Here is a 24,952-nt window from a genome sequence, read left to right as displayed (position 1 = left end):
GGTGTGGATAAGCTACTTAAGATGTGAATGAAAATTCAATATACTTTGGTCTTTACTGTGTTGGTTCATCTTTTGTACATCTATTTGGTAGGATGGGCAAGAGATGCTATAAATATGATTAGGATTATCGATATAGAAAATGGATCACATCCTACATTGATGGTGTTGCTTGTTGATACAGAAAGTGGATCACAGCATACAATGTTGATGTTGCTATTTTGATGTAGAAAGTGGATCATAGCATGAAATGTTTTGTCAGTAGCTCAGTGCTTAAATTGTACTTCCATCAATATCATTTTTCTTCTTATTGATGGCATGGTAAAGGGTGAAATAATCAAAACAGTCTTTTCATTAAATTTTAGTTTATTTTACAAAAAAGACTTCATTCGGGAATCACACAACATACAATCACTCAGACATTGACATAATGCGTGTGGGTGCGCTCTGCACACCCTGTTCCACCCTACAATAGTCTCTGATCTACCCTTCAGATTAGCTAGTGCATCTAAGGTGGGAAATTCACACCCAACATAGGGTGGGGAATTCAAACCTGTGATGGAAAAGTATCATCAGGCCCTTAGAAGGGAGATCCAAGCCCATAATGGGAAAATTGAAGCATATGTAAGGAAATTCAAGCTGATGGCAGGGAAAATCTAGCCTATGATGAGAGAATCCAGCTCCTTATGGGAAATCAAATCTACAGAGAAATCTACAACAGCCATGACAGTTTGATGAGATCATAAATTTGCTTTAGTTAGTAACCCTCTTGCTTTCAAATGAATTTGTGGAATTCAGATAAGTTGTCTCAGAGAGCCATGTAGCATGGAACTATTTTATCTGTAAGTCACACTAAACTTGCATGCAAGTGATTGGTTCACACACATATGCATCCAAATCAGTCATCACAGACATAACCATGGGTATCACCGAATCAAATCAAAGATAGAAATTATGGAATATAGATAAGCAAAAAGACTGTTTTGAGGAAATACACATTATGACAGAAATAATAGATTTTCTATTGTTTTTAACATCCTTAAAATATTCATCCAGCTAGAAAGCACATTGGTTAGAAATGTTTTGATAAAAACAAGGGATGGAGTTGGGGGGCACCACACATTTTGGTACCATGAATGGGATGTTTACATGCCAACTGTCTCATTCCTTCAGCAGCCAAATAACCAATTGCTTTTTAAAGGCCTCATGTGTATATGGGTATTCGGCATATGACCGACATAGAAATAATGATAATTGTATGCCTTGCAAAATAACAATGGACATGGATGTTGATTCTAAGGACTACATGTTTGTTGGCTCTGTACATGGGGACTTGAGGCGACACGCAGAGACCAGCTCTTGCAGCATCGAAGATCCCTGCTACCCCACGGAAATAAAAATCCTCCTCCTGCAGGTTTCTCAGGGTGCCCACAGCCAGCGAGGCACCCTTGTTACTTGATGCAGCCTACTATATCTGCTTCAAATGCAAAAGAAATTGTGATACTAACTCTTCAGTGGGTGGGAATTTTTTTCTCTTCAACAGAGAATACTAAATGGAGGACTTGCCCGCAGCACTTCAGGGATCTGTGTGTGGGAGGCTCCCAAAGCATGTTTGGCACTGGAGCCATGTTATATACAGGCATAGTGCCAGCTCTCAGTAACCCAGGGGGGGAGGGGGACCCTTAGAAGAGGAAAGGGATCAGAAGTGCTTTGAAAACACCAGAGATGCAACACATCAAGGTAACCCAGGAAAAAAGTTGAGTTACCTTCGAGGGACTCTTAAAACAGAGAGGTCTCATGGCTCCCAGAGAGCTCCTGATGCAAGGAGGTCTCCTAGAGTCTACTGGCATCCTTCATCCTGGGTCACAGGCAGCACAGGTTTAGGTCGTTGAGTCATCACAGGCAAGATTAGGGGAGAGGATACTGAATTTGGAATCAGCTTAGAATTTTGGAGGGTCGGTGACATAGGTGTACTCGTTGAGGTAGAACCTGAGGAAGGATAACACCATGAGACTAAATACACGCACACGTGTGGAAATTTGAAAAGGTGTATGATAATAACAATGTTCAAGAGATGGGGACCTACAAATGTAAGAGTTCCTTCCCATACAGCACAAATATGTAATTACAAACAGTAATCACAAACATGAACATTACCTTTATACAAGGGAAATTATTACAGCCTATTCTGGATTCTTATTGGAGTATGAGTTAACAAATGTGAAAATATTTCTTTAAAAGGTTGAAAAAACTTGGTTGACAATTAATGTTAGAGGAATTATATGCCTAAATGTGCATGTTGTTCTAATTGTTCTAATTGTTTTTGTATGTTCAATTCTACTCATTTAAATGACTAGTCAATCTGATTCTAATAGATTAACTAAGTATTGGCCAAGCCTTAACTCCTGTTTTACCCCATAGTAACCTAACTATTGTAGTCCTTTTGTGTCCTGTTTTAAATTTTACAAAAAATTTTCTTTTTCATAGAAGCTGCAGCTTTATCTGTAATCTTTACATCAAACCAAAATTTGCACATCTATACCTGTGTCAAGGTATTGTACATGGAACCTTGTTTTAGCTTCATTAGTAGAGAAAAATGTGTTTCCTTTAAAATTTGATCCTATGACTCTCATTGTTCAACTTCATCCATCTAACCACATGCTATGGAACTTACTATACAACTCTTTCATTTGAACAATATGATCTATGTTAGGCGATGCTTAACCCTGTCGAAATCTGATTTTATAGAGGTAGTTGTGATATTTTGAGACATAGACTGAGCAAGAGAAGGTGAAGCAGATCTGAAAGATATGAAGGAATACAAGTAATTTAGAAACCCAACCAGAAACTTAGCTCACCACTCATGGGCACTGGAGCAGTCAAAGTTGATCTTCCAGTCACAGATGCGGAACTGCTGGTTGAAGGCGGTTTCGTTGGCACACATGTATGGGATACGGCGACCATCCTCATCACACATATGAAACAGTTGACAGTTGAACTCTTGGTCAGCATAGAAGCCCACAGGTCTGTCCGTGCAGTCGAAGGTGAAGGTCACATTCGGAAATTCCTCCCATCGTTTCGACTGGTGGTTTGGCGAGAATGTTTTGTGGGAAGGAAGAAAGAAATGATGCCTTTGTTAGTGACAATAGCTATAAACGTGAGAGAATATTCATGAATCTTTGGCGATATGTTGGTATTTTAAGTGTCAGATCTGTTGTCTGTGGTTTCAAGTCTCCGTCATGGTATAGTTTAACAAATGCTTCCACAGTTTATTGGTTAGTTTGAAGCATGCACAGTTTATAGGGGAGCATTACACATTATATAGTTTTATACTTATGTCAATGGCTTAATGAGCTTTGCTGTTCAAGTACTTAGCTACTGACATCCTTAGATGCACTGTCTATTGTGGAAAAAAAAATTCATTTATAAAGATATATGTTTCATGAATAAAAGAATAGTAATCTCTACAGTTGCCAAAGTATAAAAAAATTTCACTTGTCTTTTCATTGTAAATTCCATCTTTATTTTTACTTAAAGAAAAAGGAAAGTGCATCTTCAGTTATGCCATTTCATAGCAAAGGTGTCATTTTAACCAAATTGAATAAATCACAACAGCCTCTACCAACACATGCAAAAACTGCTCAAGTCAGTCAGTTGCAACCTGTTATGAATTGTTAAAGAGGTACTCTTAAGTACTGTCATTATTATGGTACACTGATTGGTAAAGGCATGTGTGGTCTCAATTTATGGTGGGAAGCATCAAATATGTAGACTTATAAAGCCTATACAGAGGCTTATACAGCCTATACTGAGACTTAAACAGCTTAGCAACTCTGCTAAGAAACAGAACCATTAGCAACTCACACGATGTAGGGAGGGAAGGGAGTACACAAGCGTCACAGCTGTTGGGGCAAGAAAGAAAATACAGGTTAGAAATTATATCAATGGACATCTTTCCAAAGTTTTTCACATATGATTATAACTTGATTGTAAAGTGACTAGGCCTGAGCATAGTGGGAAAAAAGCTCTGCCATCCAAATGTATAACAACTAAAAATCATAGTAGTTTGGTTTTGCAGTAGGATGTAAACTTTAAAGCAATCAATAGTAACATAGAGAACATTTTAATTATATAGATTTATATGATCTTTTAGGTTAGCTGTTCATGTAAATCCATGCAAAGGTCCAGTGAGTCAACATTTGTGTCATAATCGTCCTGAGCAAATAAAAATAAAAAAGTCAATTCATATCCAGAGTTTAGAAATATTTAGGGTGATTCCAGAGAGGCTTTTGTCAATAGATAGTCTGTCCATTTAGTGGAGTGTTGTGTGGCAGGTTAGGTCATCCCATTCCGTCCATTCCCCGTCCACGTCTGGTCCGTTTACTACACGTTCCGTTCCATTCCGGTCCGGTCCTGTGAGGTTAGTACCATCCAAATGGGTTTGTACCTGTGGAAGAAAGTCATACCTACAGTTTTATAGATTGAAATATAGTTATGAATTTGTTTACTTATACTGCCATGGAGGACCTGTGATGTTTGGATATAATTAATGAATCCTATACCATTATATTTTAGTTTCTTGGTGGTTATGATGCTAGATTTATTGGCTATCAAGAGCTAAAAGTGTATGGAGCTAGAATCCAAGTTTTATGTACCTAGAAAGACACAAAAATTTTATTTAGTGTATTTTCTAAGTGCTAAATGGAGTAGAGGATTTGTTCTGAGAATTATTCTGGATTGGGACTGTCTTGTGAGGGCTAGGCATTGCTAGTCCTGTCCTTTAAGTTTTTTAAAGATTTAGTTTATCAACCTTGCTATATGATACATTTAGGGTTAGGCTTATATTTGTCATACTCTGTGATTGGTTGCTTGAATTTATCAACCAAGTTATATATCTGGTTTTTAAACATCTTGTCGCTTTTTCATGACTGATTCCTCACTCAGGAGATAGTAAGGGGCTAAATCTCTTCCTTCTCTCATGCCTCAAATGCCATTCTTCCATCAAGGAAAGAGACAGACACCTACCAATTGAGACAACGGAGACAGCAGCCAGAGCTCGCAGCATCTTGTTGGTGTTCACTTCTGCAGCGCCTGCGGGAAGAGGAAGGAGACATCAGGAGGTATGCTAAGCTTTGGGTTATAAGGATATATCATTTTAGGGCAAAGTTATTTTCATTTTTTTTAATGATGGCCGAGATGGTACAGGAACTGAATGCCCTAATCAAGGCCTTTTTTTTTTTTTTCCAAAGGAACAGAGAAGGGGGCCAGGTGAGGATATTCCCTCAGAGACCTAGTCCTCTGTTCTTAACACTACCTCGCTGAGGTTGGAAATGGCGAATAGTATGAAAGAAAGAAAGAAAGAATAGGGGAGAAAGAATACTTCCCACGTATTCCCTGCGTGTCGTAGAAGGCGACTAAAAGAGGAGGGAGCGGGGGGCTGGAAATCCTCCCCTCTTGTTTTTTTTTTTTTTTAACTTTCCAAGAGAAGGAACAGAGAAGGGGGCCAGGTGAGGATATTCCCTCAGAGGCCCAGTCCTCTGTTCTAATGCGGGAAATGGTGAATAGTTTGAAAGAAAGAAAGAATATATTTTTTCATACATATTCACCATTGCCCTCATTAGCGAGGTAGCATTAAGAACAGAGGACTAAGCCTTAGAAGAAATATCCTCACTTGGGCCCTTCTCTGTTTCTTCTTTTGGAAAATTAAAAAATGGGAGGGGAGGATTTCCAGCCCCCTGCTCCCTCCCCTTTTAGTTGCCTTCTGTGACATGCAGGGAATACATGGGAAGCATTTTCTCCCCTATCCCCAGATTGAGTGTGAGTGAATGTGGCCTTATTGTCTGTATTCCTGGCACTACTTTGCTGAAGCAGGGGATAGCAATGCTGTTTTCCTGTGGGGTTGGGTAGCAACAGGAATGGATGAAGGCAAGCAAATATGAATATGTACATGTGTATGTATGTAATGTCTGTGTAGGTGTATGTATACATTATGTTATGTATGTATATGTGCGTATGTGGGCATTTATGTATATATGTGTGTTTCCTGGTGCTACCTCGCTGATGTGAAAAACAGTGATTATGTATAAGAATATATGGTGTGGGAGGAAAGTTGTTAGAAGCAGTGAAAAGTTTTTATCGAGGATGTAAGGCATGTGTACGTGTAGGAAGAGAGGAAAGTGATTGGTTCTCAGTGAATGTAGGTTTGCGGCAGGGGTGTGTGATGTCTCCATGGTTGTTTAATTTGTTTATGGATGGGGTTGTTAGGGAGGTAAATGCAAGAGTTTTGGAAAGAGGGGCAAGTATGAAGTCTGTTGGGGATGAGAGAGCTTGGGAAGTGAGTCAGTTGTTGTTCGCTGATGATACAGCGCTGGTGGCTGATTCATGTGAGAAACTGCAGAAGCTGGTGACTGAGTTTGGTAAAGTGTGTGGAAGAAGAAAGTTAAGAGTAAATGTGAATAAGAGCAAGGTTATTAGGTACAGTAGGGTTGAGGGTCAAGTCAATTGGGAGGTGAGTTTGAATGGAGAAAAACTGGAGGAAGTGAAGTGTTTTAGATATCTGGGAGTGGATCTGGCAGCGGATGGAACCATGGAAGCGGAAGTGGATCATAGGGTGGGGGAGGGGGCGAAAATTCTGGGGGCCTTGAAGAATGTGTGGAAGTCAAGAACATTATCTCGGAAAGCAAAAATGGGTATGTTTGAAGGAATAGTGGTTCCAACAATGTTGTATGGTTGCGAGGCGTTGGTTAATTATAGAGTTGTGCGCAGGAGGATGGATGTGCTGGAAATGAGATGTTTGAGGACAATGTGTGGTGTGAGGTGGTTTGATCGAGTGAGTAACGTAAGGGTAAGAGAGATGTGTGGAAATAAAAAGAGCGTGGTTGAGAGAGCAGAAGAGGGTGTTTTGAAATGGTTTGGGCACATGGAGAGAATGAGTGAGGAAAGATTGACCAAGAGGATATATGTGTCGGAGGTGGAGGGAACGAGGAGAAGAGGGAGACCAAATTGGAGGTGGAAAGATGGAGTGAAAAAGATTTTGTGTGATTGGGGCCTGAACATGCAGGAGGGTGAAAGGAGGGCAAGGAATAGTGAATTGGAGCGATGTGGTATACCGGGGTTGACATGCTGTCAGTGGATTGAATCAAGGCATGTGAAGCGTCTGGGGTAAACCATGGAAAGCTGTGTAGGCATGTATATTTGCGTGTGTGGACGTATGTATATACATGTGTATGGGGGGGGTTGGGCCATTTCTTTTGTCTATTTCCTTGCGCTACCTCGCAAACGCGGGAGACAGCGACAAAGTATAATAATAATAAAAAAAAATATATATTTATTTATATTTATTTTGCTTTGTCGGTCTCCCGCGTTTGCGAGGTAGTGCAAGGAAACAGACGAAAGAAATGGCCCAACCCACCCCCATACACAATGTATACACACACACGTCCACACACGCAAATATACATACCTATACATCTCAATGTACACATATATATACATACACAGACACATACATATATACCCATGCACACAATTCACACTGTCTGCCCCCATTCACTCCCATCGCCACCTCGCCATACATGGAATACCTTCCCCCTCCCCCCTCATGTGTGCGAGGTAGCATTAGGAAAAGACAACAAAGGCCCCATTCGTTCACACTCAGTCTCTAGCTGCCACACAATAATGCCCAAAACCACAGCTCCCTTTCCACATCCAGGCCCCACACAACTTTCCATGGTTTACCCCAGACGCTTCACATGCCCTGATTCAATCCACTGACAGCACGTCAACCCCGGTATACCACATCGATCCAATTCACTCTATTCCTTGCCCTCCTTTCACCCTCCTGCATGTTCAGGCCCCGATCACTCAAAATCTTTTTCACTCCATCTTTCCACCTCCAATTTGGTCTCCCACTTCTCCTCCCCTCCACCTCCGACACATATATCCTCTTGGTCAATCTTTCCTCACTCATTCTCTCCATGTGCCCAAACCATTTCAAAACACCCTCTTCTGCTCTCTCAACCACGCTCTTTTTATTTCCACACATCTCTCTTACCCTTACATTACTTACTCGATCAAACCACCTCACACCACACATTGTCCTCAAACATCTCATTTCCAGCACATCCATCCTCCTGCGCACAACTCTATAATTAACCAACGCCTCGCAACCATACAACATTGTTGGAACCACTATTCCTTCAAACATACCCATTTTTGCTTTCCGAGATAATGTTCTCGACTTCCAAACATTCTTCAAGGCTCCCAGGATTTTCGCCCCCTCCCCCACCCTATGATCCACTTCCGCTTCCATGGTTCCATCCGCTGCCAGATCCACTCCCAGATATCTAAAACACTTCACTTCCTCCAGTTTTTCTCCATTCAAACTCACCTCCCAATTGACTTGACCCTCAACCCTACTGTACCTAATAACCTTGCTCTTATTCACATTTACTCTTAACTTTCTTCTTTCACACACTTTATCAAACTCAGTCACCAGCTTCTGCAGTTTCTCACATGAATCAGCCACCAGCGCTGTATCATCAGCGAACAACTGACTCACTTCCCAAGCTCTCTCATCCACAACAGACTTCATACTTGCCCCTCTTTTTAAAACTCTTGCATTCACCTCCCTAACAACCCCATCCATAAACAAATTAAACAACCATGGAGACATCACACACCCCTGCCGCAAACCTACATTCACTGAGAACCAATCACTTTCCTCTCTTCCTACACGTACACATGCCTTACATCCTCGATAAAAACTTTTCACTGCTTCTGACAACTTGCCTCCCACACCATATATTCTTAATACCTTACACAGAGCATCTCTATCAACTCCATCATATGCCTTCTCCAGATCCATAAATGCTACATACAAATCCATTTGCTTTTCTAAGTATTTCTCACATACATTCTTCAAAGCAAACACCTGATCCACACATCCTCTACCACTTCTGAAACCACACTGCTCTTCCCCAATCTGATGCTCTGTACATGCCTTCACCCTCTCAATCAATACCCTCCCATATATATATATATATATATATATATATATATATATATATATATATATATATATATATATATACATATATATATATATATTTTTTTTTTTTTTTATACTTTGTCGCTGTCTCCTGCGTTTGCGAGGTAGCGCAAGGAAACAGACGAAAGAAATGGCCCAACCCCCCCCCATACACATGTATATACATACGTCCACACACGCAAATATACATACCTACACAGCTTTCCATGGTTTACCCCAGACGCTTCACATGCCTTGATTCAATCCACTGACAGCACGTCAGCCCCGGTATACCACATCGCTCCAATTCACTCTATTCCTTGCCCTCCTTTCACCCTCCTGCATGTTCAGGCCCCGATCACACAAAATCTTTTTCACTCCACCTTTCCACCTCCAATTTGGTCTCCCTCTTCTCCTTGTTCCCTCCACCTCCGACACATATATCCTCTTGGTCAATCTTTCCTCACTCATCCTCTCCATGTGCCCAAACCACTTCAAAACACCCTCTTCTGCTCTCTCAACCATGCTCTTTTTATTTCCACACATCTCTCTTACCCTTACGTTACTTACTCGATCAAACCACCTTACACCACACATTGTCCTCAAACATCTCATTTCCAGCACATCCATCCTCCTGCGCACAACTCTATCCATAGCCCACGCCTCGCAACCATACAACATTGTTGGAACCACTATTCCTTCAAACATACCCATTTTTGCTTTCCGAGATAATGTTCTCGACTTCCACACATTCTTCAAGGCCCCCAGAATTTTCGCCCCCTCCCCCACCCTATGATCCACTTCCGCTTCCATGGTTCCATCCGCTGCCAGATCCACTCCCAGATATCTAAAACACTTCACTTCCTCCAGTTTTTCTCCATTCAAACTCACCTCCCAATTGACTTGACCCTCAACCCTACTGTACCTAATAACCTTGCTCTTATTTACATTTACTCTTAACTTTCTTCTTCCACACACTTTACCAAACTCAGTCACCAGCTTCTATATATATATACATATATATATATATATATTTTTTTTTTCAAACTATTCGCCATTTCCCGCGTTAGCAAGGTAGCGTTAAGAACAGAGGACTGGGCCTCTGATGGAATATCCTCACCTGGCCTCGTTCTCTGTTCCTTCTTTTGGAAAATTAAAAAGAAAAAAAAAAACGAGAGGGGAGGATTTCCAGCCTCCCACTCCCTCCCCTTTTAGTCGCCTTCTATGACACGCAGGGAATACGTGGGAAGTATTCTTTCTCCCCTATCCCCAGGGATAATATATATATATATATATATATATATATATATATATATATATATATATATATATTACAACTATATGGTGTGGAGGGAAGCTACCAGAAGCAGTGGAAAGTTTTTATCAAAAGTATGTGTGTGGGTAAGAAGAAGGAAGAGTGAGTGGTTCCAGGTGAAGTGGGTGTGCAGCTGGAGTGTGTGATATCACTTTGACTGTTTAATTGGTTAATGGATGGGATGGAAAAGAAGGTAGATGCAAGGGTCTTGGAGAGAGGGGTGAGTATGCATTCTTTAATGGGTGGGGGCTTGGGGGGAAGTGTCAATTATTCTTTGTTGACGACACAGAATTAGTGGCAGATTCAAGTGAGAAATGGCAGAAGTTAGTGACTGAGTTTGGGAGAGTGTATGAAATGAGGAAGTTGAGAGTAAATGGGAATAAAAGAAAGGTTATTAGGTTTAGCAGGGTAGAGGGACAGGTTAGTTAGGGGTGTGAAGTTGAATGGAGAAAATTTGAAGGAAGTGCAGTGTTTTACATACCTGTTGGTGGACATGGCAGCAAATGGAGCAATAGAAGTGGAAGCAAGGCATAGGGTGGGTGAAAGATTGAAGGTTCTGGGAGCATTGAGGAATGTGTTGAAAGAGAGGTTATTGTCTGGGAGGGTAAAAATGGTTGTTTGAAGGTATGATAGTTTTAACAATGTTGTATGGAAGCAAGGCATGGCTATACATGAGGATGTGCAGAGGATGGTGGATGTGTTAGAAATGAAGTATCTGAGGACAGTATGTGGTGTGAGGTAGTTTGACAGAGTAAGTAATAACACATTAAGAGAGAGGTGTGGTAATAAGAAGTGTGTGGTTGAGAGAGTGGAAGAAGGTGTGCTGATATGGTTTGGAATTATGCAGAGAATGAGTGATGAAAGGTTGATGAAGAGGACACATGTGTCAGAAGTGCAAGGACCAAGGAAAAAGAGGAGATTATCTTGGAAGGATAAGTGAAAAAGATTTTGAGTGATCGAGGCCTGAGCGTGCAGGAGGATGAAAGACATGCATAGGATAGAGTGAATTGGAACAGTGTAGCATAGTGAGGGTGATGCGCTATCAGTGGACTGAACCAGGGCATGTGAAGTAGTGAGAAACCAAGGATAGGCCAGTGGGACCTGGTTATGTATAGGGGGCTGGGGTCTTGATGCACTGCACATGACAGTTAGAGAATAGATGAGAATGAATGCAGCCTTTCTCATTTGTCTGTTCCTGATAAAACTATGTTAATTTCAAACATCTCCATGGGAAGGATGAACAACTGGGTTAACTGTAGAATGACTGTCACAAGCAAGGACGGAACTAGTGCAGGTTCAACCCCTAATGGCCCGTGAATGCACCACAGTCAGCAACACTAACCATCTCATCAAGGAGGTCTTATTATGGATGGGTTTAGTGTAATTGGTTATATCTTGGCATGGTATAATTGGTTTTATCCTGGTAGGGAATACTGTCATTCGATATAGCAAGTGTGGCACAGTATAACTGCTTTTATCCTGGCACAACTTAGTATAAATGGTTATATTATGTGTGGTATAGCATATGTGGTTTTATCCAGGTAGGGCACAGAATAGTTGGTTGCAGTATGAATGCATGTAATGTGACATATTGTTGTTGTTTATATCTATGATCATAGCATAATTGGATATATCATGGTAGGGCATTGTATAATTGGTTATATCATGATAGGGCACTGTGTAATTGGTTTTGTTGTGGCATTGTATGAATGGACACATCATGATAGAGCTTATTGTAATAGCTTATATCATGATGGAGCATTGAATGATTGGTTCTGTCATGGTAGATTGTAGTTTATATTGTTAATTCATGTTAGGGCATAGTGCAATGGGTTAGATCATAGTAAGGCACAATATGATTGGTTACATTATTGTAGGGCATAATGTAACTGGTTATAACATGGTCGGGCATAATGTTACATCATGGTAGGGCATAGCGTAACTGGTTACATCATTGCAGGGACTTGTAGAATTAGGTATATCATGATTAGACATGCCAACTGGTTATACTACGGTAGGACATACTATGATAGGTCATCATGGTAGGGTATGGTTATACATTACACAATTACGGTGTTAGTACGGTGATGGTGAAGAGAATGATAGGACGATGATAGATCTAGAAATAAAAGAGGAAATAATTGTGAAATATGCACAATGACAGTTTGTGAAGCTAACGTTATATATATATATATTTTTCTTTTTTTTCTTTTTTTAAACTATTTGCCATTTCCCGCGTTAGCGAGGTAGCGTTAAGAACAGAGGACTGGGCCTTTTTTGGAATATCCTCACCTGGCCCCCTCTGTTCCTTCTTTTGGAAAATTAAAAAAAAAAAATGAGAGGGGAGGATTTCCAGCCCCCCGCTCTCTCCCCTTTCAGTCGCCTTCTACGACACGCAGGGAATACGTGGGAAGTATTCTTAATCCCCTATCCCCAAGGATAATATATATATATATATATATATATATCAGTAGGGTACAGTAGGGTTGAGGGTCAAGTCAATTGGGAGGTAAGTTTGAATGGAGAAAAACTGGAGGAAGTAAAGTGTTTTAGATATCTGGGAGTGGATCTGGCAGCGGATGGAAGCATGGAAGCGGAAGTGGATCATAGGGTGGGGGAGGGGGCGAAAATCCTGGGAGCCTTGAAGAATGTGTGGAAGTCAAGAACATTATCTCGGAAAGCAATAATGGGTATGTTTGAAGGAATAGTGGTTCAAACAATGTTGTATGGTTGCGAGGCGTGGGCTATGGATAGAGTTGTGCGCAGGAGGATGGATGTGGTGGAAATGAGATGTTTGAGGACAATGTGTGGTGTGAGGTGGTTTGATCGAGTAAGTAACATAAGGGTAAGAGAGATATGTGGAAATAAAAAGAGCGTGGTTGAGAGAGCAGAAGAGGGTGTTTTGAAATGGTTTGGGCACATGGAGAGAATGAGTGAGGAAAGATTGACCAAGAGGATATATGTGTCGGAGGTGGAGGGAACGAGAAGTGGGAGACCAAATTGGAGGTGGAAAGATGGAGTGAAAAAGATTTTGAGTGATCGGGGCCTGAACATGCAGGAGGGTGAAAGGAGGGTAAGGAATAGAGTGAATTGGAGCGATGTGGTATACCGGGGTTGACGTGCTGTCAGTGGATTGAATCAGGGCATGTGAAGCGTCTGGGGTAAACCATGGAAAGCTGTGTAGGTATGTATATTTGCGTGTGTGTGGACGTATGTATATACATGTGTATGGGGGTGGGTTGGGCCATTTCTTTCGTCTGTTTCCTTGCGCTACCTCGCAAACGCGGGAGACAGCGACAAAGAAAAAAAAAAAAAAAATATATATATATATATATATATATATATATATATATATATATATATATATATATATATATATATATATATGATTTAGGTTACAAGACATACATCAGTCAACTGTTTAGAAGTACTACTACAATTAGGTCAGTCATGATGACATATGTCTGGATGGAATTACGTCTGCTGACGTCAGAACGATGTTCAAGACGACTCTATAATCACTTTCATGAGAGAAAAGCAAAGATCAGTAGATAAAATGTGTTTCTCTAAGATTCCTACCCTGTGTGTGGGTCTCAATCCTCAGCTGTGACAAAGATTTAGCAAACGTACTGCAATATATTCAAACGTACGTTATGTTCCATATTGTTAATTGGAGTTGAGAAGGGAGTGAGTCTAAATGAGGTTTTAAGGATCTTTTTTTTCAGACGTATACACTCACAAAGATTCGTAGAAAAAAATTCTTTTAGGTTTTGTACATTTCAGATCCGTCAAGGAATCCGGTTTAGTGACCTCAGCCGATGAAGGCTATGTAACCTAACCTACAAGTCACGTTGGAAATATTCGTTATGTGAAGAGAGAGAGAGAGAGAGAGAGAGAGAGAGAGAGAGAGAGAGAGAGAGAGAGAGAGAGAGAGAGAGAGAGAGAGAGCGTCGTTGTTTGATACTAAGGAGATGGTGTGTTAACATATGACAGACGGCCTTGCCCACGTGTTGGTAAGAGGGCTCGGGCCATGACAGTGCTGAAAGCTGAAGTGTTTGTAAACTTGAGGATCTTGGACGGGTCATTCACACTATTGTCAAGTCAGTATTTGATCGGTTAGTGACGGGGAAGAAAACAGGACAACATAGAGAGGAAACATTTCATAAAGGGGAGAAATAGATTGATAATACGAGAGGAAGGCTTAGACCAGGTGACATACAGAAATGGGACGAAGCAGAGTGAAGTATATGAATAATACGGGAAATGGGAAAAATACTTTTACATTTGACTATACGGGTAAGAAAACCCCAGGGCCACCATACGGTAAAAACCAGATTCTCCTTAAGTCTTTTAAACTCCCAGTGTATATAACCGAATCCTCTCACAACTGGCCTGGCAAACCTGACTTAACCACCTCACCCAAACAACTAGTCTTACTCGTCCATGACATGGTTTGACCCCTGTTGTTGGACGGGTGTGCGAGGTCAAGTGGCTTAACCAGCAGCTGGGAATGGTGTCTTGAAGGTGGCCAACCCATGACTGTCAGAATTATCATGATACATCCCAAATATATATAAATTTATATTGTTCTTTTATACTTTTTATTCGCCGTTTCTCAGTTTACCGACGTAGCGCCAAAAACAGACGAGGAAAAGGCCTCATTTGCTCACACACACACACACACACACACACACACACACACACACACACACACACAGTTATCAAATCTATAAAACGTGAAGCCGCAACTAAAGAATCAGTCTAGAGGCAGAACAAAAGCTACATCATAGAGGCAAAAACCTTAGAAAACCTCGCAGGCTCAAGGCAAAGCAGGAGAGCCGTCACCTCCTCACCAGCAGGTCTGGAAGCTGAGATGGAGGATGGTTGTTCCAGGACATAATTCCAGGCCAATGTAAAGAGATAAAAGAGATGTCTCAACATTCCAGCGGAGGAAACTAGAATTGGATCATTGAGCCTATAGTCGCGAGAAATCTTGAGAAAGATGCAAGGAGCCTGAGCAACCTCGCTGTGACGTGGGAGTGACCAGGTCTGTACTCCCACTGAAAGTGAATGGGTTGCCACCTACTGAGTGACCATAGCGGCCGAGAGAGAGAGAGAGAGAGAGAGAGAGAGAGAGAGAGAGAGAGAGAGAGAGAGAGAGAGATCCAAGATGGCCTTCAAGGAATCTCCCATTCCCCCACAACACCCACCACCATCAGCTTCCTTCAACAATATCCTTTCCCCATATTTCCAGCAGGCGAGCTTGGCTCTGCCACAACCTCACACACTCGCTTCTTAATGATGCTGGAAGTTGGTTAAGTTAAGAGGAAGCTCATGTTAAGTTAGTCAGGTTAAGAAGAAGCTCTTCTTAGTGAGCTTAAGAGGAGGGTCGGGTTATAGAGACTGGGGTACTGGGGGGTGAGGAGCATTGGGTCGGGTTAGTTGAAGGCGAGTCATGGAATTAGCAGTCGACTTCGATATTGAGGTTGGGGTGAGGCCCACCAGCCCAGCCAAGCTGTGGTGAGGACCACCAGCCCAGCCAAGCTGTGGTGAGGGCATGGGTCAGAGGAAGACGTCATACATAAGCAAGAAAGTATTGAAGCAGATGATTCTTAAAGCAGAGAAGTTTGGGCGGGAAAGCTGACACGCGAAAATGTGATATGGGTCCCGTTTTGAAGTAAAGAAAATGAGAACAGGGGTGATGAGGAAGGGGGAAAAGGAATGGGTAAGACTGGCTGTGAGTAGGGAAGGGTGGGTTATAATGGGAATAGGTATGTGTTGCGGTGAGTCACAGTGGGTGTAGGTATGGGTTGCAGTGAGTCACAGTGGGTGTAGGTATGGGTTGCAGTGAGTCACAGTGGGTGTAGATATGGGTTGCAGTGAGTCACAGTGGGTGTGGGTATGGGTTGCAGTGAGTCACAGTGGGTGTGGGTATGGTTTGCGGTGAGTCACAGTGGGTGTAGGTATGGGTTGCAGTGAGAAAGGATGAGGCTTGTGTGGGTAAGATATATAAGGAATGGGTGGAGATGAGTAGAAATGGTTCCACGTTGGCCAAGATGGTAAAGTTGAGCGGGGATGGATAAAGATGAGTATTACCGGGTTAACACAATGGGTAGAAAGTGAGAGTGAGTGTGTGAGAGGCGTGGGGCAGACGACCTTCAGCCATAACTATAGAAATGTGTGCATAATGTAATAGAAAACGGAACGTAACAGTGTAAACAAGTACATCTAAGAAAATGGTGGAAAGGGAAAAGTGATGATAGTGTCACGATTGTTGGGGTTAAAGTTGAGATAGTTCATGAAGGAGTAAGCATCCACCGAGGATAGGACGCGGGGGAAGGGATGGGAGAGAGAGAAATGAGAAAAAAAGATAACGAAAGAAATAAGAGATTAGTTAATACCTGAGTAAAGATATATTAAAAAAAAATTATCCTGTATCTTGCAGTGAAAGGTGATTAGAAAGATTATGCTGGCCTTAGAGAGAGAGAGAGAGAGAGAGAGAGAGAGAGAGAGAGAGAGAGAGAGAGAGAGAGAGAGAGAGAGAATGGCCTTATGACCGACAGAAACAATGACTGGTAGGACCACCAAGACATCAGGAATTCAAATCATTCGTCGTCAAGTGTGGCGCGCTCCTGTGTGTGTGTGTGTGTGTGTGTGTGTGTGTGTGGTGGTGAATGGGGCTCCTACCACACTGTCCTACCACACTGTCCGTGTCTGTACACACACACACACACACACACACACACACATCCCATTCCATGTCGTACCGTTGGGTTGCTCTATCCTGGCCTCACTCACTACCTGCAATCCTACCTCAGGATAAGAAGGATCACAGTGGGTAATGACCTGGTGGTTACATTACCACATGGACATAGGGATGGGAATGAAACAATGGAACGGGACATTACCACATGGACATAGGGATGGGAATGAAACACTGGAACGGGACATTACATTACCACATGGACATAGGGATGGGAATGAAACACTGGAACGGGACATTACCAGAGGGACTGGATGAAGACATTGGCATCAAAACAATTCGCCGACCGGCTTTCCTTTAGTCATTGATCCCCTTGAACACGACGGTACAACCCACGAGCACGACGGTACGACCATTGAACACGACGGTACGACCCACGAGCACGACAGTACGACCATTGAACACGACGGTACGACCCACGAGCACGACAGTACGACCCTTGAACACGACTGTGCGACCCTCGAGCACGACGGTAGGACCCTTGAGCACGACGGTACGACCCTTGAATACGACGGTACGACCCTTGAACACGACGGTACGACCCTTGAATACGACGGTACGACCCTCGAGCACGACGGTACGACCCTTGAACACGACGGTACGACCCTTGAGCACGACGGTACGACCCTTGAACACGACGGTACGACCCTTGTGGTCTGCCGCCACGGGTTCGGGTCCAACACTTTTCTCGGATATAATCGTAGATACATACAGATAAATACACAAGACACACAGACATGTAATACACTTAACAACCAACACTGTCAATTCGCATGTGGAAGAGTTAATACTCGAGAGAATGTATGTACTCAACTGAAGTAGGACTCGAGGATGTGTGGTGTTGAGGTTGGCCGTGCCTGGCGCCTGCCCGCGTGTGGCCTGGTCACTCGCTCGAATGTTACTGAAGCAGGTGTTGCCGCCTAGGGGGGGGGGGGGGGGGGGTTGATGGTCCGTCCGGGCTGGTGCTGGTGATGGCACCCATTGCAACTTTCACTCAAGGGGCCCCCAGTCCGAGCCCAGCTGAGGCAGACGAGGGCCCCGCCGTGCCCCACTCAGCCAGCCAGTCACCCAATCACCTCACACAACCCTCGGCAGAGACCAGTTAGGCAACACCAACGTGCTTTACTCCCTTCTCGTTGCTTCACAGGTTTCGAATATACGGTTCGGTACTGTTGCTTCATATTGTTGTTCGTTCACACGCCAGGCTTGTAAACTCTCCCTCTCATTTGGGACCTGAAACCTGCCTCCTCTTCCCTCTCGTGCGGATACATTCTCCAGCAGATCCTCTCAATGTTCTTGTATTTCTTTATAAACTGGTTCAGCTTCGTACTTGGTAATGCAAGTCTCGGATCACTGGTTCAGGCAGGCTGTGGAGGTGAATGTTTTCCGAGTGATTCATATCGACTCCGAAGCAGCTGACTGAAGCACTTCGAGTTTGGGGGGTCACTAATTCGAACCTTAATTGGTGTTACTTTTCGAATGATTCAATGCCACTGGCTGACACCTGTGGTTGAGGCGATTCTAGACTTGACTCACTGATTCAAAGTATCTTCTCTTGCGAACCATTCATTTTATTTTAGTTTACTCAGGAAGGAAGACAGAGATTCAGATGTTGGGTAGGTGTTCAAATTTCTACATCACCTTCCAACCGAATCAACGACTCAAATTCTTGAGACTGATTCTTGAAGGAACAAACTGCATCAGCTTTTATTTTTATGGTTTGATCCCTGGCTCGCAATGTACGTTTCTATTCTTGGATTCAACTCTTTATTCAGTGATTCACGTCCAGATAAACTGAGACACATATCATTCATTGAACCAGCTCGAGTCTCGCTGATTCGGTTCTCGTGTACTGATTCGTTTTTCGTCACAGTGAAATGAATCGATGTATTAGTTCCACGTTCAGATATAACAAACATGAATTAAAGACAGTTAAACTCGTTGAGCACGACAGTACGACCCTTGAGCACGACGGTACGACCCTTAAGCACGACGGTACGACCTTTGAGCACGACGGTACGACCCTTAAGCACGATGGTACGGCCCTTGAACACGATGGTGCGACCTTTAGGCACGACGGTACGACCCTTGAACATTACGGTACGACCCTTGAACATTACGGTACGACCCTTGAGCACGAGGGTACGACCTTTGGGCAAGAAAGGTACGACCTTTGGGTATGGTGGCCTGTGCTTTGACGAGAGAGAGAGAGAGAGAGAGAGAGAGAGAGAGAGAGAGAGAGAGAGAGAGAGAGAGAGAGAGAGAGAGAGCAACCTGAGAGCAATAATACGCCTATCAAGTTATTGCATTCCTCACACACACACACACACACACACACACACACACACACACACACACATTCTTAAGTGCACTTATCATAAGTGGAGATGTCAATATGATAATCTGAAGCTCAGATGTATCGTATGTCCCAGGAATTTAAGAGCTAAGTGTTACTTGATATACAAGACGCTGGGAGAAGACTGGTCTGTACTACATCGTATTTCAGGTTTCATTCTATAGCTCCCCCTGCCACACAAAAAACGGCTTACTTGCCCAAGTAATCAGGGTCTTACAGGTCACGCCCAGGTCACGTCTAGGTCAAGCCACGTCTGCCCAGATAAGGCCAGATCAATCCCAGGTCAAGCTTAGGCTATGTCTAGCTCAGACCCAGGTCACTCCTGGGTCACGCCTAGGTCAAGCCAATTCGGGGGTAGGTGAAGCCAACTCAGTCCCAGGTAAGACATCAAACACAGGTCAAGTCCAGGTCACACCAGGTCATACCCCAGACAGAGAGCCTATACTCAAGAGGCGTGTTGTACACATGGTTTGGTTTCAAGACAAGCCATGCCTCAGTTTGCATCGCTCCAGAAAAACTAGTTTTAAAATGTTGATGAAAGTCTTTATGTTGCTCACATCACACTACAACCTTCCCGTCTGGCCGCTTCTTTTGAAAGCTCTGGAATTTCCGCATATATATATATATATATATATATATATATATATATATATATATATATATATATATATATATATATATAGATAGATAGATAGATAGATAGATAGATATTGAGGAAGTGTTGGAATATTTTGAGAGTACCACTAGGGAACAGAATCAGACTATTACACATTGGATTTCCAGATGACTTTAGCTCCCACTAGATGGTTGAGGCTGCCACTAGATGGCTGGGGCTGCCACTAGATGGTTGAGGCTGCCACTAGATGGCTGGGGCTGCCACTAGATGGTTGATGCTGCCACTAGATAGCTGAGGCTGCCACTAGATGGCTGGGGCTACCAGTAGAGGGTTGGGAGGCGGGGCTGCCAGCCACTAGTTTGAGTGTATTTCAGGAAAACTGTTTTCTTAAAGTATATAAACAGACAAACTTTCTGGTGACAATATAAGTTGACGTTGGCGAAGGTCATGTTGGCGTCAGTAAGAATAACTGTAAGTCGTTGTTGGTCCACGTTACCCTTATGGCGACGTGGCGCCTGGGAAGTTGACTTTCAGATTTTTGTTTGCTAATGGCGGGCCTGAGGGCGGGAAGTGAGAAGTCGTTGGTTACTTTCAGTTCTGTGAATGTCTGTCGGGTAAATCATCGCCCGCGATCATGAAGGCAAACCTGCAGACATGTCTGAACGAAACTGCTTCTTGCTGACGTCAGAGGGAACCGACCAGTGAGCGTCAGGAAGGCGACCAATCAGGGGACCGGCAGGAGCCTGCTGTTATTGCTGACACGATCGTCTTCAGGAAGACAATTAACTGGGATTGGTCACAGGAGAAAGGTGTTACGATTTGATTGGTTCAAGTCATTTCCGACTCCGTATACTGTCTACAGTGAGAGTCGAGAGATCATCACTGATTGGACGAATATTGCTAAGTGACGTCATCCCTTGACGTGGCCTGCAATCAGCTGTCTTTATGTGATACTTCAAAGACAAAAAGTCTTTGCTGGAATTCGGTGAAAAGATCACGTGAAGTGAGGCATTCGGACGCGGCTTCCTGGCCTAATACGAGCGGTTGGTACCGCTGAGCAGTGACTCCACACACACACACACACACACACACACGTCACTCAATAAACTGACGTAGAGATCAACAATTTCTGGAATATCTCGTTCCTTTCGTCTAGTGAGCGATAAGTTTCAAATTGACCTAAACAGGTTATATCCTTATTTTCAATGTGATCCAATTTGGTACAACTGTACGGCGTCGGCGGGAGGCTTGTTCGAACCTTGATCCGAACCAGCGAGACACATGAAGCTTCACTGTGCTCAGCATTGCCAACCGCCAAGCGTGTCATTATGTTTCGTCAGATGTAAATATCATCGGACAAAACCGGGAACATACTTTTGTTATTCACTGTACGTATCTAAATAGACCTCTTTTGTGTGGTCTGTGTTTAATATACATATATATGTATATATACACTCACACACACGAATAGAAATTATATACTTATACATACATAGACCCTTTCTCTTTCATACTTTTTTTCGCCGTTTCCCGCGTTAGAGAGGTAACGCCGAGAACAGGCCGCATTCGCTCGCATATATTCTCTACCTGTCATGTTTTAAGTAGTAGTGGTAAAAAACAACAACTGAAATAACTAATTAAAGACTCGACTCCCAAGTGCTTAATGATCACTTCACCTTTAACGAGCAGTACAGGATTCGAACCTCGGGTCGAGTCGCTTACCTGAAAAGAAAAATGCCAATTAATGTTGGTAATTATGGATAGATGCGTACATAAATACGATCACACACACACACACACACACACACACACACACATGGGGCTCCGTGGTGTAGTGGCCAGCGTTGTTGACCATGAGCCAGCACGGGCCAGCCATTATTCGCGGCAGTCGGCCCACACGCAACCCAGGTATTCATCTTCTCTCGGCTCTGATAGATAAATGAGTACCTAACTCAGGATGAGGCGTGTGAGTGTGTCTATACATACACCGGGGTAGAGATATGATACATATATACAAGATTAAGAGCTGGGGCAAGACGTGTGTAAAACTCCCTCTCTCTGTAACACATAATAATTACATACACAACAGTTACCATATCATGGAGTTAGCATAAAATGCTGGAAAAAATCTAGTTTGAATCAAGAGGACCACTCCCAATCTCACACAGATATTTCCATATCCGGGAACGTAAATAGAAATGACTCAGATGATTGTGATTTAAATGGTCAGGGGAGGTACTAATAACTGCCATTTTGCTACTATTAAGGAAATATTGTTCAGCAAAGTTGATTTTACGCACAGAATGAATGAGAAGTTTCATTTCATTCATGAGTTACAAAGCAAAACTGACACGCTATAAAATTTATAAATGAAACAGAACTTTAAATCCTGGATATATGGTAAGAAATTGGAATATCCTTAGTAAGAGAGTAACTGGCAACTGAACTTTGGGTGTAATTTAATCTGAGATCATATTAAGATTCAGGTTACGTATATTAGAATTGTTGGCCTGAATTATGCTATGAATTGTTATGACTATAAAAATTAAGATATTGTAGACGTTGATAAAAAATAAGTGAGGTCCTGAGACCAATTTTGGAGTCAAGTCGTTACGTCTGAATCCCAGGAAGTGAAATCGAAACGCAATTTGACCCTTAGTTAATAATTTGCGAACCAAAACAAACCAAGTTAGACAGACTTCCTCTCACCTGAGCCTGGCGACCTTTCACGCTCAGAACTAGTAAGTCACAGGGGCAAAGGGCAAGCGTCAGCGGGCAAGAGGAAGGGACAGGGGCAAGTGGACAGGGATGGCCTACATACCGGTGATGGTAGCGGTACAGACGCACGGGTGAAGGGCTCAACTTGGGCCGCCATAGTTGGCCAGACGGATGATGTGGAAGGGAGCGTGGTGAAGGGAGAGAGAGAGAGAGAGAGAGAGAGAGAGAGAGAGAGAGAGAGAGAGAGAGAGAGAGAGAGAGAGTATGCAAGACAGACACAGAAAAAGAGAGGCAGACGGAGCAGCAGGAGTAGCAGACACGGCGGTGAATGTGCCGAGCACAAATTAAATACGAGGTCAGCCATCTTCCCTGAACGAAGTGCAAAAACATTTTGGCCTGCAGCCTCACAGCCACAGCTGAGACGTCGTGGTAAGTGCATTGTAGGTGTTACAGGTTCCTCTGATCACATTGTAGGTGTTACAGGTTCCTCTGATCACATTGTAGGTGTTACAGGTTCCTCTGATCACATTGTAGGTGTTACAGGTTCCTCTGATCACATTGTAGGTGTTACAGGTTCCTCTGATCACATTGTAGGTGTTACAGGTTCCTCTGATCACATTGTAGGTGTTACAGGTTCCTCTGATCACATTGTAGGTGTTACAGGTTCCTCTGATCACATTGTAGGTGTTACAGGTTCCTCTGATCACATTGTAGGTGTTACAGGTTCCTCTGATCACATTAACTTTTATTTGTGTATGAAGCAACAGTAGACCAGAATACATCTTTTTTTTTATTTCCATAAACTAAACATTGTATTTTGATAATTCCGGTATAGATATCATCACTTTTCTCAAAACTCACTTAACTTATAATTTTCCTTCCTACAGTTAAAGCTTTTATGAAGAGTTTTTCTTAAAGGTAACCTAAAGACATGTAGATAGCAGCATTAGGCTGATGAATTCTACCTTCAGTTTATATATCTCGTGTTGCTGAAAGCATGAGATAGCGAAATAATGATTATCTTATTAAGAAAGATTGCAAAACGTAAGTTAAAGTGCTCCAGCAACTCGGGCGATGCCCTCGCATCCCCTCATCGCAAACTCAGTTTCTCTTCTGGTCAGTCACACGGCCTATAAAACCAGTCTAATAAATCATAAGTTTTATACCCATTAAAGTCTGATCCAGTAAAATCTAAGCCATATTTAGTGTAAATGCAACACAGGCCATCGACTGCACAAGAGAGGAAGGGAGAGAAAGAAAAAAAAAAGATAGTAACAATAGCAGTCGCTGGGCGCGGCAGGGCGGTGACACTGTGCCGACGGGCGGGACTGGACCTCCCCTGCTGTAACCAGGGTGATATGATACCTCCATAATAATTCCGACAGGATCTCAAGTGCACATAAATATTGACATATAACTTGATAATCTTTATTTTTCTCAACAAAATTGCTATAAATCTGAGGGTGGAGTTAGGGCGGTAAGACTTCTGGTTGCCACACGGTGACACCTAGTGGCTCCGTGATGACTTAATACCTGAGAATCGTCTCCATGATGGGATGATGACACTGTGATCAACTGCTCTGATGGAGAACTTCAGACAGTTTTTCAATTTTCTTTTCCTTTTGGTATGAAGACATTTTTTTTTACCCTTAAAGATGGAGGGACGTTACGGGTATAATACAATAGATTCTGCAGTTTTGTTTTTATGTCTCCTCTGCTTCTAAAGTGTGCGATGAATAATGTAATATTATGGTAGGATGCCAAAATGCAAGTAAGTACTACTGAATTCAGAAAGGCAACAGATTACAGGCTCCTCTAACGAGGCTGTTTGCGATAGTGAAAGAGCAGAACGTCACTGAATGATACGCAGGAGGAGAAAGACTTACAACAGAGGAAGACCCGTAAGTTTAAATAGTATTGCTGAGGACGTAATGATAGTCGGGAATTTGAAGCAAAATATTTATCAAGTCTTTGCTTAACAGCATTCATGGTATTTATGGTATTACTTTCAGGTACTGTGGTCGGTGAATCGTTCATATGTTCGCTGTATTGAGAAAGTACTTCGCCGCATTTGAGATAAAAACGTTTGTCCACGAATCTATATCCATTACTGTGATATCCTCCCAAACTGTATATCAGAAAATTATCTCCGTTTCATA

At 42.7% G+C, this 24,952-nt stretch overlaps 1 protein-coding gene across 4 annotated transcripts in view; it reads right to left on the bottom strand.

The window, feature by feature from the left end:
* Positions 1-345: 345 nt before the first annotated feature.
* The window catches only part of LOC139758965 (U-scoloptoxin(01)-Er1a-like), a 42,152-nt gene continuing 17,545 nt past the window's right edge, over positions 346-24,952 (bottom strand). The window contains exons 1-5 of one of the 4 annotated variants that reach the window (XM_071680800.1): positions 21,752-21,772; positions 5,023-5,088; positions 3,862-3,899; positions 2,856-3,079; positions 346-1,986 (exon numbers count right to left, since the gene is read on the bottom strand). In XM_071680800.1, the coding sequence (XP_071536901.1) occupies positions 1,938-1,986; positions 2,856-3,079; positions 3,862-3,899; positions 5,023-5,062 (351 nt within the window). In that variant the 5' untranslated portion in view covers positions 5,063-5,088; positions 21,752-21,772 and the 3' untranslated portion in view covers positions 346-1,937. Of the gene's footprint in view, positions 1,987-2,855; positions 3,080-3,861; positions 3,900-5,022; positions 5,092-17,917; positions 18,176-21,751; positions 21,773-24,952 lie in introns of those variants that run through there. The other 3 variants (XM_071680799.1, XM_071680798.1, XM_071680797.1) reach the window with 3 other exon arrangements.

Source organism: Panulirus ornatus, chromosome 32 (assembly GCF_036320965.1).
Source record: "Panulirus ornatus isolate Po-2019 chromosome 32, ASM3632096v1, whole genome shotgun sequence".
In the NCBI taxonomy this organism is placed as follows: Eukaryota; Metazoa; Arthropoda; class Malacostraca; order Decapoda; family Palinuridae; genus Panulirus; species Panulirus ornatus.
This window is presented reverse-complemented; position numbering and strand designations above follow the sequence as displayed.